Source organism: Pipistrellus hanaki (assembly GCF_964339955.1).
Source record: "Pipistrellus hanaki genome assembly, chromosome: 3".
Lineage (NCBI taxonomy): Eukaryota > Metazoa > Chordata > Mammalia > Chiroptera > Vespertilionidae > Pipistrellus > Pipistrellus hanaki.
In genome coordinates this window covers 176,867,465-176,888,531 of record NC_140505.1, presented here as the reverse complement: position 1 = coordinate 176,888,531, position 21,067 = coordinate 176,867,465, and the positions used below count along the sequence as shown (strand labels likewise).

At 36.7% G+C, this 21,067-nt stretch overlaps 1 protein-coding gene across 4 annotated transcripts in view; it reads right to left on the bottom strand.

The window, feature by feature from the left end:
• The window catches only part of PARPBP (PARP1 binding protein), a 46,026-nt gene that overhangs the window by 3,167 nt on the left and 21,792 nt on the right, over positions 1-21,067 (bottom strand). For 3 of the 4 annotated variants that reach the window (XM_084880079.1, XM_084880080.1, XM_084880081.1), the window contains 3 exons: positions 14,498-14,681; positions 11,717-11,895; positions 9,604-9,685 (listed from right to left, as the gene is read on the bottom strand). In XM_084880079.1, coding sequence (XP_084736205.1) covers positions 9,604-9,685; positions 11,717-11,895; positions 14,498-14,681 — 445 coding nt within the window. Of the gene's footprint in view, positions 1-7,836; positions 7,882-9,603; positions 9,686-11,716; positions 11,896-14,497; positions 14,682-21,067 lie in introns of those variants that run through there. The other variant, XM_084880082.1, reaches the window with a different exon arrangement.

Sequence of the window (21,067 nt, the reverse complement as noted above, 5' to 3'; positions counted from 1 at the left end):
CATTGCACCCCCCACTCCCATACATACCCTCCCTCCCCAGAGTTCTGTGTCCATTAGTTGTACTTATATGCATGTATACAAGTCCTTCGGTTGATCTATTATCTCCCTCAGATCTCCCTACCCTACCTGCTGTAATTTGACAGTCTGCTTGTTGCTTTACTGTATTACTTTTTAACATATATCTAAGTAAAGACAAACAAACAAACAAACAAACAAAACATCTTTCTTTGCTATGTAAATATAGCCTTCCTTATTATAACTAGATTTTCTCTCCTCAGGAAATTTTGGAACCTTAGTGACATCAGGGCAATTTCAGAAAACTAGAGTTACAAGGCAATCGATTCTTAAAATCCTGAGACTGGATTCAGGTATAAAAGAAAAATATTTAACAACTGTTTTGTTTTTAACCATGAAAAATATTATAAAAATATCAAAACATAAGCGAGAACCACAATAGTTCTACAATATAGTCTTGAAATACTTAGGTACAAAAAATTATATATAGGTTTTCTTTCCTTTACCCTATACAACAAAACTATTTTTTTATTAATTACTACTTATTAAGTTCCAACTGGTGATAGGCACATAGTATATTAAAGAAAGGATTAGGATGGCTTCTATAATCAGACATTCTACCTATAAAAGTTGCTGCTGACACACAGCTGGAAGGAATAATAAATAAGTTGGGTAACAAAATCAAGATTGAAAATATCTCAGATGGCTGGAAACGTAAGTAGAAAATAATAAGATGAAAATGAATGAGGATAAACAAAGTCCTGTATTTAAGTTCAAAATATCAATTGCAGATGTACAGGAGGAGGAGAGCCTAACTTAAAAACAACATATGAAAAAGATCTAGAGATTTTAATTTATCACAAACTTGATTGGAGCCAACAATGTAATGCCCAGCTAAGAAATCCGCACACAAAGCAATGATGTGAAGGGAAAGGTTACCAAATTTGCTGTCAAAACACCTGGCTTCTAACACTGGCTCTATCACTTATTAACTAGATGATGCTCAGTAAAGCTCTAAACTTCTCACTTACCCACATGTAAGTGGGAATGAAATTTATCTCACAAAATGGCCAGGATTAAATGGTTAAATATATGAAAGGGCTATGTAAACGTTAGAGATCTATGTTGAGACTATGCAGTTATTAATGTAACAACAGATATGAAGACAGTAGAGTGAGAAATTTGTTGAATTAGGCCAACTCTAAAATGATTCTTGAAATGCAGCTCAAAAAATGAGCTTAAAATAAGCGTCTTCTTTTTAGTTATGAAAACAATATAAGCTACGTTGGCTGTATTTATAACTTAAAAGAGAATGCTTTTCCTTTGTTCATGAAAGCTGAATTTTTGTGCACAAGATTAGTGGCTACATAGAACTGAGATTACTTTCTGTTGCCAATCTTCCAAATCTCTCTGTGTATTTGATTTGGAATCACAAATAAGCAAAAACAATTCCCTCTTGAAAGTGCTTTTGAAGTCCTAAACAACTAAGAATAATGTCCAGATTCATACATGGCTGTTAAAATCATTTTATGTTCCAGTCACATGAGAGAAAGGGATTGAAAGTTTTCCTTTGTAGAGTGATTTCCCCCATTTGGAAAGCTTTCTATCCACAGTAAAATTGCAACCAACTTCAAACTTGCCAAGAATTGGAAAAGCCCTTTTGCCACAAGCTCTTTTTAAATTGAAATTATTAGTAGGTTCCCAGTTTGAGGAAAATAGTACTTCACATAGGAAAGCCTGACTCCAATTAAAGTGAGTCAAAATACTGAAAAGTTGCAGACACTCTCAGAATATTACTAAGAAAAGGAAACTTCTAAGCCGTTATTCTGATAAATACATCAACAAGTTTGGAGAAAAATTTATTCCTAACCAACCTCTTTAATATATAACTAAAAATAAATACTCTGAATTTATCTTTTTGTTCTTACATTATCACATTTTTAAAAGAATAGAGATTTGCTACCCTTGTGGCAACCCTTGTATGAATTTATAAATAAATCAAATGATCCATTTATTTTTCAGTGAAATTTCATTTACTTTGCTAAATAGCAGAAAGATATTTTTTTAACCTAAGTTGTAGCATTATCTTTGTATGAGTCCTCATTATAATTACTCTGCCTTTATTTACCCTTTAGAAACAGCATAAACTCTGAAGTCTTACATCTGAATACAAACCTTTGTTACTTCCTAGCTGTAGAGTCTGGAAAATGATGCTTTCTAGAGTTGATCAAGGATTCATTAGGATGAAGGACATAAAATGTCTAGTACACTTGACACTTAGTAGGTACTCATTACATCAACCCAAACAAATTCAATTCCTAATTGAATTTCTATTTCTCAGTCTAATACAAAAATCCCATCATTCTAATGAAAAATGGTGCTCACTCCTTTAAAGTCTATGCTTCTCCAAGAGACCCCAACTGACCATTCTATTTAAAACCAAAACATATATAAAGAAACACACTCTCAGAGCTCTGCCTCCAGGGACCATGCCCCTCTATTCCCTTCCTTCCCCTCTCCTTCTCACAAAGACACAAATCTCCTCAACTCCACGGACCTGAGACTTGCAAGCAATAGCAGTGGCTCACCCAGGGCTAACCCCCAACACTGTCTCCAAGGACCCTTTTTCTCTGACTTCCCAGTGAGCCAAAGCAGCCCAGTCTAGGCTCTGCTGTTGCTTCTTCTATGCCCTTCCTTGTTTCACTGTCCTAAATATGTTTTTGCTGTAGTCAATACATTCTTCTTTGCTTTTAGATCCTGTTGCAAGTACCAGGGGCCCAGAATTCTCTGCTCAAACTGTCCTAGGCACTGGATTGGCACTAGCTTCTTCTTCTAGGCCCGTGGGCTGACTGTTCATGGCAAGGGCAACGGGGAGTGAAGTATGTACACCTCTTGAGGGAGTGCTCCTAAGAGTATGGAACAGGACCAGCGTTGAAGGGGTGTAGGAGTAGGTCAGGGGCTTCCATTTAGATTCTTGCACCCCAGCCCCACAAATATTTGGGGAAGAACTGTCTGTTTTGTTCACGGATGTTTCTCCAATGTCTAGGTCAGAGCCTGGTATTCAAGAAGAATTTAATGCATGTTTGCTAAGAGAATTAAGTAAAATTAAAACAGACTTCTAACTACTGGTGTACGCAAGTGAAAGATATGAGGAAACAGACACATGAGTAAACAAAAGCGGTACAAAAAAATGTACAGAATAGATTCTACTTTTTTAAAAGAGAGTAAGGAAACCACATATAGAGAAATGAGAAAAGTAGACTGGCAAATAGCTTAATAGGGAATACCTATAATTTTTCCATCAATAAAGATATATTTTTTTTAAAGAATAGCTAAATCACCCTGAGGAAAAATGCTTTGAGATAGAAAACTCTGTACAGAGTAAACTCCCTTCTGTTCAGTAAAGCAATGAAATCACTGGTATGGAAATGAGAGAGAAGGGTACATGGAGAGAAAAGCTAAATCACATAGAAGCTAGGGAACTGTGCAGTGGAAGTCTGTAAGCTCCGTTACATCAACTGTTCCTTCAAGTTCTTAAATATTCTGCCTTTCTCTGGTTCTCATGCACATATCAATAAGTCCTACAAAAATATAACTGTTCCTTAAAGCCACAAAGCCACACTTTCCTTAACCATGTCCCACATTATTTATTCACGTATTTAGTACAACTGCTCGATACACAGTCTTTTACCTGTAAAGCAATCTAATACTTTCATCAGGTTTTTTGCTTGGCCTAAAATGCTCTCTTCCATCCTCTATGCCTATTTAAATCCTATTTATTATCATTTATCATGGTTAGCACACCGTTTCCTCTACTTATTATCGGTTTCTAATTATTGCACTTGTGAGTATCTCTAATCTGCCAGAACTACAGTTGTTTAATATGCTGGCTGCATGCAGCTAATTAAATGAAGTAAAATTAAAATGTTCAGTTGCTCAGTTGCAGTAGCCACATTTCAAGTGCTCTGTAGCCAAATGTGGCTACCACCTATAGTGTTAGCACAAATACAGAACATTTCCATAGAAAGTTCTAGTGAAAAGCCCTGCTCTAGGAAAAGACTTTACAATTCATGCTCTGTGGTACTTTTGTGTGCTACAAATGGATTCTCAAGGTGTTCTGGGATATTTGTGCTTGCTGGGTCCATAATATCAGAACCCAAATGCAACTCTGTATTGGTAAAGGAAACCTTACATATGTTCCCCATGTCTTGTTACTAACAACCACCTGTTGTGAAATCAATCAAGCTTTGGTTAAAACTATAATCACTGTATCTTCTAATATTGTTCCCATCTTATTTTCTCCTCTTGTTCTGGGGCTCCAAATAGGGAAATGTTAAACTTTTTCTCTGTGTCCTTCTCTTCTCTTTTCCTTTTTTTATTCTGTGTTCTCCCTTTGCTTCAGTTTGAAGATTTTTCCAGTGACTTATCGTTAAGTCCACTTGCGCTACAATGCTATGTCCGATTTATTAAACTCATCTAATGAGTTCTTAGACAATGCTTTTATACTTCTGAAATGACAATTTGGCTGTTTTATAGATTTTAATTCTGTTGGAATTTTCCAGTTTCTCATCTTTTTGTCCATCTTTTACATATTAAAAAGTTTTTAATTCCTTGTCTGGTGATTCTAATATCTGGATCATTTGTTAGTTTTTTTTCTCTTGACTAAAAGACAACTCTTCCTTCCTCTTTTCACTTCCAGAATATTTTATTTAATGCTGGATATTGTGTGTAAAGGAACTCATAGGCTCCAGATGAAGGGTTTTCCTTGCATCTGCTAGGCAGACACAGTGAACAGAGGCAGGGACTGAGCTGGATCAGAGCTGGAATGCAGAAGTCATAATGCATATTCAATTTCTGGCTTTTCTTCCTCAGGAATGGCTCTGAGGCTTTCAGCTGAGAGCCTTGTGTATGTCTGGGGCCTCTGTCCTTTCAGAGCTTTACACTGTGCTCTTAGGCCTTCCATCTCACTTCATGACCGAACGTGGCGAATATCTTGCAGAGGAGATGGCCATGTGTTTCAGGCAGGTTCCGCTCCTCAGAGTGCTGTCTCCCAGCTGCCTCAATATCACAGCTCACACCAGTGTACTGGATTGAGGCTCCTTAGACTGACTCTCAGCTCCGGATATTTGGCATAAGTGTGCTAGGTAAAAATAAACTTCAGGGCTCCTGAAGTTTCCAAATGGTTGCCAACCTCTCAAGACACCCAAGATCTTTGTTGGTTCCTCTCTTCCTCTAGAGTTCCTTTATATGGGCCAATACTAGTCCTCAGGTCACTCCCCACACTGGCAAATAATCCAGGGAAGAATCAGCTGATAATGGCTGGCTCACCTCAGAATTTTTAGTTTATTTAAACTGCTTTGATTACATAGCTTTGTCTATGTCTTTAAGAAATATTTTCCCCATTTTTTCTGCCTTTTATTTTGTTTTACAGTAGAAAAGGCATTCTGCTATGACCTACTATAACCTAGTTAGAAACAGAAGTCTCCAAGTCTGGGAGTGATTTCTTGATTCTGTTCCCTCCTTATTCGAGAGCATTTTATTTTCTCGTCAGTTACATTTTGAAGGCTGCATACTTTATTATCCCCAATTTTCCTGTAGCTAGAGCAACAGCAGAGGCAGAAGTAAGGTTCAGCTGAGAAGATGTGCAATTTGAAAAAAAATTTCTGGGTTCTGCACTCTCTTCTAAGAGCTTATTACATATTATATATACTCTGAGAAGGTTCACTATCCCTGCTTAGGGACTGTTTCTCATACAAACAGAAGGAGATTATTTGCATCATTTTCCAATTCTGTATGTTGCAATAGAGTAAGTGTGTATGTCTCAGGGTTCCTTTTCCACATTACAATGCAGTTGCCACTTCTACTATTTCTCTGGCAAGAAAGGAAAAAAAAAAAAATAAACAAAAACAAGAACATACACTTTTAGTTGGCTCCTCAGTTCTGGAAATCCTAATACATAAAAAGCAAGGGGCCATCATGACTGAAACAACCAGACGGACGACTGAACAGCAGGCTACATGGGGCAACAAGGCCGACAGGGGAGTTGGTGAGGGACAAACAAGCTGCATGAGGTGACCAGGCCAGCAGGGAGGTTAGTGAGGGATGACCAAACGACTGAACAGCAGCTTGCGTGGGGTGACTAAACTGACTGGGGGTGGCAGTTAGGGTTGATCAGGCTGGCAGGCAGAGCTGGATAGGGGTGATCAGGCTGGTGTGGGGGAGGAGTTAGGGGAGATCAGGCAGGCAGGAAGGTGAGCAGTTAGGAGCCAACGGTCCTGGATTATGAAAATGACGTCCCAGACTAGAGAGGGTGTATGCTGGGCTAAGAGGGACCCCCCCCTCCCTGCCATACACAAACTTCATGCACCAGGCCTCTAGTATAATAATAATAATTCTCAGGATTTTTGTCAACTCCCTAGTACGATATTTGGATACTAGAATAGTTTAAGTCATTAAGTCATGCTGTGCCTCTTCATTCTGAAATCTTCCCTTTCTTGTCCTTGGCCATCGTTTTTGAAGTTTATTATATCTAACTACACTATTCTACCTGTTTGCTTTTGGTGAATATTTTTGCTAATTTTTACTATTTTGTACTCCTTTTAAGTCGAATTTTAAAAGGAGGGAAATTCTATTAGTTGAACTAAGTCCATTTTAATTTGAATATACAGTGAGTTTTCTAATACCTTAAAGGTGAAACCTGGATATTTGATTAAGAATTTCCTAACATCATGAGTATTGGACTTCCTGGCAGCTTACAAAGGTACCATTATAGCAGTCAATTTTTTCACACTATATAAGTACAAATTTCCACTGTCTCAATTATTCCATGTTTTAAAGATCCAGTATTTTCTTGATCAGCTCACTTAATTTATTAGATCAGTTAACACGGATGATAATTCTGACATTCATATAATATAAGGAAATAAGGAAAAGGCCCATAAATATGACCTTTCAGTTGTGCCTCATGTTAAAAATACTGCTACATCAAGCTGGAAGGAATGAAACAAATTTATTTACAGAGATATAAGGAGGTAATTATCTTCTTGAAAAATTTTTAATGAAAAGTATAGGGCAGGGGTCCTCAAACTTTTTAAAGTGGGGGCCAGATCATGGTCCCTCAGAGAGCTGGAGGGCCGGACTATATGAAATACTAATTCCTACTGTAACACCTTGGCTGCGCTCACTGCCCAAAAAACCTGGCGGGCAGGATCAGACTCCCCTGGGGGCTGCATGTGGCCCGCGGGCCGTAGTTTGAAGACCCTTGGTATAGGGGGTGGAGGGAGAAGGAGGTCCTAATATATGGTGACAGGAGAAGATCTCACTTTGGGTGGTGCAATATACAGATCTTATAATATAGAAACCCACACCAGCAACTTACATGTTCACGTTGACCAATGTCAACCCAATAAATTTAATTTTTTTAAAGGTTTAAAAAAAGGTACTTACATAAATTGCATGGAAATGGGGAGAAAACATTCCCTAATGATTACTACCCAAACTATAAAAGTTCTGGAAGAAGCTTCTGATTTCCTTCATTAAAAAATTTGTTTGCCCATACTAAACAAGTTTCCTAATAAACTACAATAAGACTTAAGACTTGAAGACTAAAAATTATTATATTAATAAATGCTTTCCATAATGGATTTAATAGGATTTTATGTTCAGAGAAGTATCTATTTCTATTTTTGATTGAGCAAACAAAAATATTAAAGAAGTTAATCTGCTCCATTATCATGACATGGATATTTCACAATCAAGTATCATCTACAACAGTCATGTTCTAAGTTCTCTAACATTTTCTACCTTTGCAGTGAGTGCTCTTTCCAAGACAGTTTTTCAAGTGAAAATTATATATTCTTTCCATGACTAAAAAAAAAAAAAAAAAAAAAAAATTGTATGCCAAGAGCAAAAGTAACAGGATAATAAGGTAATTAGCTGTTAAGCTACTTTTCCATAGTTACTTAGTAGTAAATATTAGCAACATTTTTTTATTATTCCAACAATTACTCTATCTGGCCATGATTCAGCTGTATACCTGGCTAAACCAATTATTTTCACACTTTGGTTTTATAAAGAATACTGTACTGTCAAATATAATTACAAACACCAATTCCTTCAATTCTCTATTGCCATTTAGATTCAGAGCTATGTAGACTAAGCCAGCTCCACTACTGAATTACAAAAACAATGTAATTATAATCTCATTAGTATTTAACCATGGCTTTATACACTGGCATAGAATATATCTGGATAGTTATAAGATCTGGAATAGGTCCTTTCTCAGGATTTTGGTCTCCTTGTTTATAAATGAGACTGGACTAGACAATCTTCTACTCCCAAAATTTCCTAAATTTCTCTATAAATTAATCTATGCATTTTATAGTAATTAGTTGACTTACCAATTTCTATAACAAAAAACAAACTCTTTTCATTTTTCAGATAAATATTTTCATTTTGATTTTCTTAGTTCTAACAAAATATCTCAATGATCTTTAAATGAAAGTATTAAAGTCTGTCAGTATCCATAGCAGGAAAAAAGTTAACAATTTATGTTACATTTCTAATCAAGTCCAAAGAATAAATGTGTGTGTTTTTTAATGTCATGCTTCAATTACAGTACTTACAGTTAATATTACAAAGAGTTGACAAATTTTATTATCAGAAACATTACATAAAACTCAATGATGCATTCCACAATTATTAGTTATTAGCAACTACTAATAATCAATGAAAATATAATATTTATGAATATGTATAAATAAACTAGATGGGGTTGGGATATATAAATGAAATAGATGAAAACTAAAAGCTTTGCTAATTGGAATTAACTTTCTAAATGGGAATATAAAGAACATACAATTTAGAGTTCTCAAAGTTGTATCAAAATGAATAATTATTTGACAGTTTAAGGATAACTATAACTTTTACATGAAAAATTTGTTAAACAAATGAATGAATTCCCTACCATAGAAGATTACCTGGCACATAGTAGATATTCAATAAATGTATATTGAATAAACAAACGAATGAGTTAATATTGAGTCTCATTTTGAAAAATAAGACCAAAATAATTTTTAAACACTTAAAAACATATTATTCACTACTTATAGGTATAAATGTTTCAAATGAGAATGGGAAAAACAAATGAAAATATAAAGAACAGCTCTGGTCAATATACCATGTCAAATGTTCTCTTTGTCACAATCTACAATTAATTATATTCTGGCATTATGTCTAGACTGAAACCATGCAGCCTCGGGATTCAGTTTAAGATACAGGAATGTAAATGAGAAAACATATTCCTTTATTTTCCCCTTCATTCATTAAGCAGATATTTCTTAAAAACTCAATGGTAGCCATTACTTATTCCTTTCCTTTTTAGGCCCATGAAATTATTAAGCCAGAGACAGATTAGACAATACTGTATAAAAGAAATGTTTCTGTATGTAAACTGTCATTAACTCATTTCCACTTAATTCCTATTGTTCCATGCACAATGTATATTGACTATACCCAGTTCAACTTCATATATTTCTTCTAAAAGTAAAACAATTTTTATCATTTTCATGAAAATACATTAAATTGTACCTTAATTTTTTTCTCTTCCATTGACTTATGGATGCGCTCTCTTAGTGGTTTCACCAATGAATTATTCACTTGTATGGGAGATCTATGTCCAAATAAAGCAAAATTTTATAAACCATAATAGCTTTTTAAAATGTGGTTTTCACACTCTCCTACCCAAAAGAGGTTACATAATAAAAGACTACTGAACCCAGTGTTTATAATACTATATAAAAATATCAGTATTCCTATTCTGACAATTCTAAATATTAATAATTTGCTTAATTCAGTCACTAGATATTTGAGCTTCTACTATATGTAAGCCACTGTGTAACATCCTGTGAATAGAAAGTTTATTCATTCATTGGCCCTGAATTCAGGAATCATGAAGTCTAAGTAAAAAAAAAAAAAAAAAAAGACACCCACCTAACTAAAATTCAAAATTAAAAAGACTAAGTGTCATAGCAGAGGAAGCAGAGTTTATAAATAAAAGGGTTAGAGAAGGCGCAATGGAGAAATAGATACTGGAGCTTTGGAGCCAGAAAAATGTGGATTCCCCAGTAAGTTCTTATTTGGCTCCACAGAGCCAGAGACCCTGTGACTCAAGAAACCATTATATAAGACTAAAGAATATTTATTCTAAGAAAGTCAAGAATAACCTTATATTGACCTTATATTGACTGTATATTTATACACATTGTCCTTAATTTTACTATTTCAATGGAGACCATTAAAATTTTACTCTACCATGAAGGGTGCCTGTCCACACAAGGGCAATGGCAGTGCCAAGGTAATTGGAAACAATTAAAATGTGTTTGGCTACATGTTTTAATACATAAAAATACTTCTTCAAAATGGATGTGGGATTCATATTGTTTTAAAATATTCTATTAACACAAAATAGAAAATGGTAGAATGAGAGAAAATTTAAATCATTTATATTTCTACCTAAAGAGAAAATCTTGTTAAACAGAAGGTAAAAGGAGAAAGAAACACACACACACACACAAAGATTCATTTTCTTAATACCCATTTCTGGGATTCTAACACCGGGTAAAAACAAATCAAGGATAAAATAAATCTCCACTGTTAGGAAACTATTTGGGCATTTCTAAGGTAGAATGTGAAAGAATTATATTATGCCCAATAGTAAAGAATAATCATGGGAAGCTGGTGAAGAAGACAACATTTAAAAGAGTTATAGGATACAAATGAATTATCGATCATTAACCTTTCTCTTCAAAGACAAAAGACAGTGAGGCATGGGAGAAAGATTGCATGAAGCAATCATGCATGGATATATATGAACCATTTTAGACTAAAATTAGATTTCTAAAAAGTAGCTCAAACAGAAAATAGAAAAGATCGAATAATAGGATGACATTCTAAAAATTCTCCACAATGCACTAAAATTTAGTGACTAAATACAATTTAAATAGTTGTGCTAAAATTTTTAATGTTTCTATAAATGAACATGCATTAATTAAAAATATCATCAACCTATTGGATTTTGACCTAACTGTTGTCAAAACTGGATGGTATCAATGTCTTGCATGAAATACCAACATTAATTTAGTATTTTTCTTCACAATGTGAGGAAGAAAAATGTCAACTCCAATGGGAGTTTAGTGTTATTCTCTCTCTTTTTCTCAGGCAGAATAGCGTAGTCCTTGGAGCAGAGAACCCAGGCTTCAGAGAAAGACACCTTTGCTGCTTGCTAACATAGCTCTCTTGGGCAAGTGACTTAACATACCCCTCAAGCCTCTAATTCTTCACTTAAAAAGTGAGGATATTATTAAAAGAGGTTGTTATGAGCACTGAGATAATATAAATGAAGACATTTAGCCAAGTGCTTGGCACACATAGCAAAGCAAATAAATATTTCCAAAACTAAGAACAACAAAATAAAAGAACACCTGTCATACTCTTACAAAATATACCTTTTTACTAGTATATATAACTTTTTCACATTCAAGTGTTCAATCTCCTTTTAACTAACTGTAGTTTTCTCTAATCATACTTATCCAGTCTCCAAGTTTCCTACCATAGCATGCATTTGTTTTATAATCAATAAGGTGCTTTTTCAAAAACTCCTTAGGGTTAACATTCACATACATATAGCTTCCCCTTGACTTACCTGAAAAGTGTAAGAATAGACGTTCCATTGTGATCAATGGTGTATTCATCGTCATATAAAAGCTCTGCTTTGTTTTTGGTAGGAACACTGGCTGCTTCTTCATCCAAAAGAACCAGTAAAAGTTTCACGGTATCTCTGCCACAGTATGCAGTGCCATGGTTTATGGCATAAGATTTTGGCTTGAACAAAAAATAATTGTAAGTAAACATTATAATCATCCTGGTGGGGTCAATCAGTCACTTTTCCATTTCATGCGCCACGGTTTTCCTTCCTGCTCTGTTGTTTAATAAAAGATCCTCCATAAGACGTGGCTTTCAGGCATGAGACTATTTCTTCCTCAAGCCATACTACAATCAATCTTATCAACTTCCAGAAGCACAAAAGAATACCAAAAAAAAAAAAAAAATAGTATCATCAAAAAGGAAGACATTAGGTTCCGGTCAAAATAACACCGGGTTTTTAAGTCAGAAAATTTACCTACTACCTTTCTATGCGACCTCCCTCAGGATTTAACTTCTCAGTATTTTTCTCTCTTATACCAAAGAGAGATGGGGTTCTGTTGATCTAAATACCAACCCCAAAAATGGCTAGAAAGATCTACTCAAATGCAAAAATGAAAAACTAGTTGATTCTCATTCATTCAGTAATCATTGATCTGTACATACCAACACCCAAGCACTGCATTTGAAGCTAAGACTACCAAGGTAAAAACCATTGCCACTAGGAACCCACATTCTCCTTAATAAAATAAGTGAGCAATAATTGCATTCACAGTGCTAAGTGCTATTTCTGACATAAGGTACACATGGTGCATTGGGAGCACACAAAAGGCAGTGATCCATTTACGCTGGAATCAAGAATGGCTTCATAGAGAAGGAGACACATAGGCACAGGAGAGAGCAAGGTATTTTCAGGGACCGTGGAGTAGGATATAGCTGAAGAACAGGGTAACAGAGAGGAAGTTACCTGACATGAGCCTGGGAAAGCTTTGTGTATCAGGCAAAAAGGTTATAAGTCAGTCTGTTAAAAATCTCTTGGTTTATGAAGCAAGTAAGTAAAACAATACTATTTAGATTTTAGAAAAATGATGGTAATGTGTAAAATATATTCCAGGGTAAGAATGTTATTAAATCTGAGAACAGAAAAATTAAGAGACCGAAATAATCCATCTTAGAATTGAAGAAGATAGTAGCAGTGGAGATTAAGAAAAAGCAGAATAAGAGAGAAGAGCTGGAAAAACTTGATGACCAGAGAGAAGAATAAGCAAAAATATATAATGAAATATTATACATAAATACATGTAAGCACAGACTCTGAAGGCATTTCCATCTGATTTTGATACCAACTTACTAGTTATATGTGCTGTGTAAGTCTGGGACAGTTGCTGGACCTTAATGTGCTTCAGTTAAATCATTGGTAAAACACAGGTATTTAGAGTGCCTAACCAATAGTGTTGCTGGACACTATACCTCGATATCAAAGCTGCCTTTTCTGGGACACTCCTCAGCTTTCACCAACATGGTCTTGGCCTCCTTTCTCTACTTGGCTGACTCAGGCTCAGGTTTTGGTGAGCTATAACACACACCTACACTGGAATTTTAACCAATTATCTATCACAACGTAGTGCTTAACAAATATATTTTCATCAACACCAGATAAGTCCATATTGTGAAATATTAACAACACGGAGAATTACTGAATCACATTTTTCAAATATTTCTGATTTGGTGAAAAACATACAATTAAGAAGCAGGTTATTTGCATTTTTATTTCTTGTGACTAGAAATAGGAGAGATTGATGCTCTTAATTATCTAAGTTGTGACAATTCCTGATTTATACTGGTAGTAATAACCTGGCTGTCATTTGAGCCAAGCCAGTCACAGGAACTGTTTATATACATGGGCCAAATAGAGAACAACTCAGAATCTCCCCCATCAAATTAATCTAAAAACAGGCAGTTATCAAGAAATATCTAAAATAGTCCCTAGGGGATGTGAATAAAATAAGTAATAAAAAATAAGCAAAAGTCCTTCTTCATACACTACCTCTCAAAATCACAATTAATGAAAAGGGGCTTTTGTTACTGGAATAAATAAACTGTAACAAATGGATTTTAACAGATACTTCGGAATTGTGTTTGAGAGCTAAAAGCAAGGTAGAAAATTTTTCCTATAATACCATACTTATAATACTGCATAATGTTCAAAAATCTATGTTAAAAAAAGGGGGGGGGGGAGAGAGGTGAATGTCCTAGAAATATATAGTTAAAATATTTCTAAGTATAGGAGAAATTCTGAATGTTCACAGTACACTGCAATGGAGGTAGAAAATAAGAAATCAGAAATAGAAAAATTCTGTAAAAGAAAAATAAACTACTGAATAGAAACCATTTTTGTTGCTCTTCTATTAAGTGCCTAGTGCTGAGGTCAGAACCAGAAAAACCGAAGAGAAAATAATAGATTCAAAGAATAATTATTAAAAAATATGACAGAACACCTTAGTATCCATCAAGAATTATAAATTGTTAGTGCTCCAAGGGATACTGAAGATTATCCAATGCCCTACTTTAACAAACTCAGTCAATTTGGTCCAAAGATATTATGATTTACCCAACTCCAACATAATCCTACATAATCCTATTGAGAACTTAAACTTTTAACAACATAACACTGGAAACACATTCTTCTGACTTAAGTAGCAATAACAAGCCATTTTTACAACAAATAGAAGAGGAGAGGTTTTACACACAGAAGGATAATAAAATATAAAAAGCTCATTACCCGTGCAGGACTGATGTCAGTGGTGCTAACAGCTAAATCCTGTTGTCGAGAATTGATAATATTTTTAATCCTCAAATCCAAATCCTGAGAAACCTCCTCCACTGCTTTATAAAAAGGATCCCTGTTGCTCTGGCCTTTAGTCACCTGCATCTTTATCATGGAGAGTATCCGACTCCCTGCAAGGCTGAAAATGGGAATAAGATTGTCTTTATAATAGTATTAGAAATGACAATGTGTGTATAAGCTTGACAACATAGTTCTCAGAGTTAATCAACACTTTTCAAAGATTATGGCTTTGTTCTTAAAAATCAAACAGTAACAAACTTGAGAAAAGGATGAGAACCATTAGAAGCAAAATTAAAAAGTCATTTCAACAAGGTAACTTACTTCTTTCTTTATTTGAAAGCTAAAGGAAAATAACTTAGTTATATATGATGACAGATTCCAATGCAGTTATATATACACAATATACTTAAAATATGTATCTTTCGACACAACTAAGGTAACAAAGCTGCCTTTCACTGAATACCTAGAATCCTACCTCACTTTAATCTTAAAACCAATTCAGTAAATTTTATTACCCTTAAGTCACAGATGAGAAAATTGGTCTCAAAATCTAGCTTAAGTAGCTTATCCAAGAATACACACTGCTCTGGGCTAGGAAGGAGGTGGTGGGGAAGGAGACTGACCTGGAACACATAATATGGCACTATCGTATGAGGAGTGATTGCATGAAAGAGGAAAGCAAGCTAGTTAGTACGGACCTAAAGCAAACCAGAGACTAAAACAACTACAGCCCACAGGCAAGTGTTTTTATATAAAACGACCTAAACACAGGTTTCATTATACTAAGCCTGAACCAGAATACATTTGGGTTGCAGTTCCTGCTCTATAAAGCAGACCTAAAACCAATGTGAGAAATGTATAGAGGGAAGGATTTGGGTCCATTACAAGAAAAAAATTACAGGTGTCAACAACAGAAGGGGGCTTTTTTTGAGGTTGGGAGATCTCCATCTGGTTGGAAAGGCTGCACTGTGCCAGTTGAGAAGCGGGTGTGGTCTGAGTGTGGAGTCACACTACCTGAGCACAAATCGCAGCTTCCTCACCTTCTGTCTTGAATAAGCTGTTTAACATCTCCGTGAATTTTATAGTGCCAGAAAGGAAATTATGAATTAAAGTTTCCATTCTCGCTGCTTCACTGCCAGATGTTATGTGTTAGAAACAAGCCAGGTTCCCTAACGATCATTGGAAATATAATTGTTCATATTTAAATAGCTGGTCCAAGTAGAAAAGGGGAGTTAGAAAAAAAATTACAGAGACTTAATAGGCAATAGTACATTAGACCAGTTCTCCCAAACTTGCCTGGTCATCTAAAGCGAACCCGGGACTCGACCAACTATGGCCAGCAAATAGGTGTTTTAAAAAACATGAACTCAATTATTTCTTTATACCAAGCCTGAACCTGAATAAATTTGGGTTGCAGTTCCCCCAAATCTCCAAGTACCACCCACTTTCCCCTCTCCGCCCCAAAAAAGGAAAAATAGTCAGCATTAGTTTAAAAGATCAATTCCAGCCAAAACCGGTTTGGCTCAGTGGATAGAGCCTTGACCTGCGGACTGAAGGGTCCCGGGTTCGATTCCGGTCAAGGGCATGTACCTTGGTTGCGGGCACATCCCCAGTAGGGGGTGTGCAAGAGGCAGCTGATCGATAATTCTCTCTCATCGATGTTTCTTTCTATCCCTCTGTCTTCCTCTCTGTAATAATAATAAAAAAAAGATCAATTCCAGATCCCACCCTATTGAATCACACTCTCCAGAGAAGGACTTGCATTGTTTTAAAAGTATCACAAGTGATTTTTATGACAAGCTTGGGAAACATTTTATGAAAAAAATTTGCTCCTTGAGAAAGAAACCGTATTTTTTTTTTTAAATCCTCACAAAAGGATTTTTATTGATTTTGGAAAGAAAGGGGGTGGGGGAGAGAAAGAGAAATATCCATGTGAGAAGGAAACATCATGGGTTGCCTCCCGTATGCGTCCAGACCGGACTCGCAACCAGGAATCGAACCCAAACCTTCTGGTGTATGGGATGATGCTCCAACCAACTGAGCCACCTGGCCAGGGCAAGAGGAACTATATTTTACTAATCTTCATATTACCAGTTTACTTCTGGCACATAGAAGATGACTGATATGTTTGTTGAATAAATTGACTACTATGACATATGACAATTTTAAGTTTTTAATACTCAAGATAAAAAATATATATTGTGCTATGATCCATATTATTATTGCAATATATAAAAGCACTTATGGGACATCTACTGGATTCTAGACACTCTGGGGGAACATATTACTGAGCCTGGCAGGAATAGGAGGAAATCTCTAAGTATCACCCAATCTCTCCCCACAAAAAGGAAAAAAAATAAAATAAGAGTTGGAGTGGAAAATTGGAAGCTATGAGTGGTAAGCAAGCAGAATGCATGAGGTTTATCTAAGGACAAAAATCTCTAGTAGTACCAAGGTCAGGTCACAAAGCCCTGTTGGACTTTCAGATTGTGCCTGAACCTTCCAAGGGGGAAGAAGCTATTATGGCTTTTATTTGATCTACTAGAGGCCCGATGCATGAAAATTTGTGCAAGAGTAGGCTTTCCTTCCCCTGGCTGCCAGCACCAGCTTCCTTCTGGCATCTGGGACCTGGGCTGCCCTCCTCCAGTCATCAGCAGACACCTGGACCTGGGCTGCTGCCCTCCTCCGGCCACCCCCAGGCACCCAGACCTGGGCTGCTTCCCTCCTCAGGCCACCCCCAGGCCCCTGGGACCCGGGCTACCTTTCCTCAGCCGCCTACAGGCACCAAGGACCTGGGCTGGAAAGAACGTTCAGAAGAAGTCCGGCCTAATTAGCATATTACCCTTTTATTATTATAGATTCTATGTACTTTATATCTTTGATGCTACTTTTTTGTTGTTGTTGTTAATCCTCACCTAAGGATGTTTTTCCATTGATTCTTAGAGTGGAAACGAGAAACACTGATGTGAAAGAGACAGATCAATTGGTTGCCTTCTCACACACATTGAGCCTGCAACCACGGTCCGTGCCCCTGACCAGAATCAAACCTGGGACACTTCAGTCTGCAGGCCGACACTGTCCACTGAGCCAAACTGGCTAGGGCTCTTCGATGCAACTTTTTAACGTTTTCTATTTGGTGGTGGTATAAGATATAAAATATAAAAGATTGCTATTTGTTTAATAACCTTTTGCCCATAAACACTGATAAATTCTATTAATTTTAATCATTTTCCTTCTGGTTCTCAGAGTTTTCTACATAAATAATCATATCGTCATCAATTAGAGTTTTACTTCTTCCTTCTCAATTGTTATATCTGCTTTTTCTTTTTCTTGCCTTACTATAAGATGAATTGGGCATCTTCTATGTTAAAAAGAAATTATGAGAGCAAGAATTCTTGTTCTAAATCTTAAATATAATGCTAAAATATTTTACCATCAAGTAGGTTTTCACAGAAACCCTTTATCAAGTTAAAACCCTTCGTCTTAATTCATTTTACACTGAAGGGGTGGCCATGAAAGATGAGTATGTCCTAAGATGCTCCTCACCTTGGAAAGTCCTTTGACTTTGTCATCTGTGCCCACAGACATTGGCAGCTATAGGAACGGACTCTCCAAATCACCAAATTCAGCAAATGGTCTCAAAATAAAAGCTGGCTTCCCTCCTTGACTTCCTTTCTGGCTTTCTTCCTTCCCCTAGTTTTTGTCTGCATTTTCATTGCATTTGCCTGCTCATCAATGTATTTGAGAAGCATTTAAAAAATATGTTATCCAGCATTGTTAATTACTGTGAAAGGAAAGGTCAATCAGCCAACCTAGTCTGCCATACAACCGTAATCAGTAGACTCTAGGACTTCTTTTAAGCATACCGGCACTTTCTTTTTCAGCTAATGTTTTCTTAATTTTTCAATCGAAAGCATGGAAGTAACTGGATGAAGATATAGCCAAAATGAATACACAATTAACATTCTGTGTTTTTTCTGGGAAGTAATCTCTAATGGAAACGTTTTGGAAAAGATTCAAAGGGATAACAAGATATGAAAGATTGTCTTAGTCAAATATAAGAACAAAAACAAACAAACAATAACACACCAAAAAACAAAGCTTTAAGTCCCCTTTGCCTCCCTTTTCTCATTCTTTCCACAAGAACAAATATGCTAAATTTTAAAATATAACTCACTGATTGTATTTTATTTAGAAAAAATATTATAAGAACTGTATTTAAGATTTGTCAAAATTTTGATCCCTGGCAAAAAACACCAAGCACCAGTGTCATGCCTAGTCTGTTGCTATGCATTCACTATGCACTAGCCAACCATTAACTCTCCAAATATCTGTTCAATAGCACAGAGGCTTAATAGCACAGAAACTCCTGAAGTTTTAACTCAAATGAAGTCAGGACAATTGTTTTAGGCACTACAAATACAAAATGAATAAAACCTTTCTCTTTAAAAGGTCAAAATTGAACATATGATACAAGATACTAAAGGAATAGAGAATTTGAGTGAGAAGGGCAGAGAACAAGGAGATACTCAAGAAGGTTTCCCAGAAGACACATTATGACTATGCTGGATAAACATTAATAGAATTTAGATAAGAAAGGTAAACTGCAGCACCTGACTACTAAATGCATCACATCCAAGCCCTGGAGCAGAAAGAGGGGAAAAATGAAGCTAGTGAGGAAAAAAGACATTAAACCCAAAGCTTGTATCAAAACATAGTGACTGAATGAGAATAATAAGCAATAATAAAGACAAATGATTGGCAGGTAATACTTTAAGGTAATTCCCAACTCTCTACCATAGAGAGTGATTGGCTTTTCCTCACCATCTTCATGAATTTGGTAACTCTTTGCTAAAATAAATTATATCTCCAGCCCTGTCCAGGTGGCTCAGTTGGTCGAAGCATTATCCCATAAACCACAAGGTTGAGGGTTGGATTCCCAGTCAGAGAACATAACTAGGTTGGGGGTTTACTTTCAATCCATGTTTCTCTCACATACAAGTTTCTCTTTCTACTTTCTCTCTCTCCAAAATCAATAAAAACATATCCTGGGGTGTGAATTAAAAAAAAAAAAATTAAAAAAATGTATATATAACCATCTATACTAATAAAAGGGTAATATGCTAATTAGACCAGACATCCTTCCAGACAAAGCCATGGTGGTAGGGACTGAGGCAGAGGTGGTTAGGGGTGATCAGGCCAACAGGGAAGAACAGTTAGGGGCAATAAGGCTGGCAGCAGGGAACAGTTAGGGAGCAATCAGGTCAGCAGGGCAGGGGCTGTTAGGGAGCCATCAGGCCAGCAAGGGAGGGCAGTTAGGTGGCGATCAGGCCAGCAGGGGAGCAGTTAGGGGCAATCAGGCCAACAGAGGAGCAGTTGGGGCGATCAGACCAGCAGGGGAACAGTTAGAGGGTGATTAGGCCAGTAGGCAGAGGCTATTAGGGGTGATCAGGTCAGCAGGCAAAAGCAGTTAGAAGCGATCAGGCTGGCAGGGGAGCAATTAGGGAGTGATCAGGCCAGTAGGCAGAGGCAGTTAGGGGCAATCAGGTTGGCAGGCAAAGGTAGTTAGAGGCAATAAGGCTGGCAGAGGAGCAGTTAGGGGCATCAGGCTGGCAGGCAGAGTTGTTTAGGGGTGATCAGGGAGGCAAACAGATGAGCAGTTAGGAGCCATTGGTCCTGGATTGGAAGAGGGATGGATTGGAGGGTACAGGCAGGGCTGAGGGAACACCCCCCCCGTCCCCCCGCCACACACACACCCATGGATGAATTTTATGCATTCAGCCGCTAGTTCTTGACCAAACAGCAAAATGACCAGTCACTATGATGCGCACTAACCACCAGGGGGCAGATGCTCAATGGAGGAGCTGCCCCCTGGTGGGCAGTGTGCTTCCACAGGGGGAGCACTACTCAGCCAGAAGCTGAGGTCACCACTGGCAAGTGCAGCAGCAGTGGTGGGAGACTCTCCTGTCCGCAACAGTGCTAAGGATGTCCAGCTGATCCGTCAGTCAGACATTCCCCAAAGGGCTCTCAGACTGTGAGAGGGTGCAGGCCTGGCTGAGGAACACCACCCCCCTCACAAAATGCACAAATTTTGTGCACCGGGCCTCTAGTTAAATATAATTAAAGGTGCTACATAAAATGTATCAAATGCTTCCGAAATATATTTAAATGAAATTCTGAACTGGAAAAGTTAAACCAGATTTAATATTCTATTAATGCATAACATTTAGTCCAATATATATAACTCAAGTGTGCCATTGAAGATTTATTGTGTAATAAACTTGAAATACAGAATTTTAAACATTTGAACTACTATTTTAAACATTTGAACTATGAAACCTGAAACCTCTTTTTTTCAGGTGCAAGTACAGTATGCATTTTATGGTGGCACCTACTGGCAAAGGGCAGAAATGCAGCCAAACTATAGCCAGCATGGCTAAATGAAAATCTGGCAGTGGGGAGGTAAGTGTGAGAATGGATTCTTAGATTTCTTCCTTGTCAGTC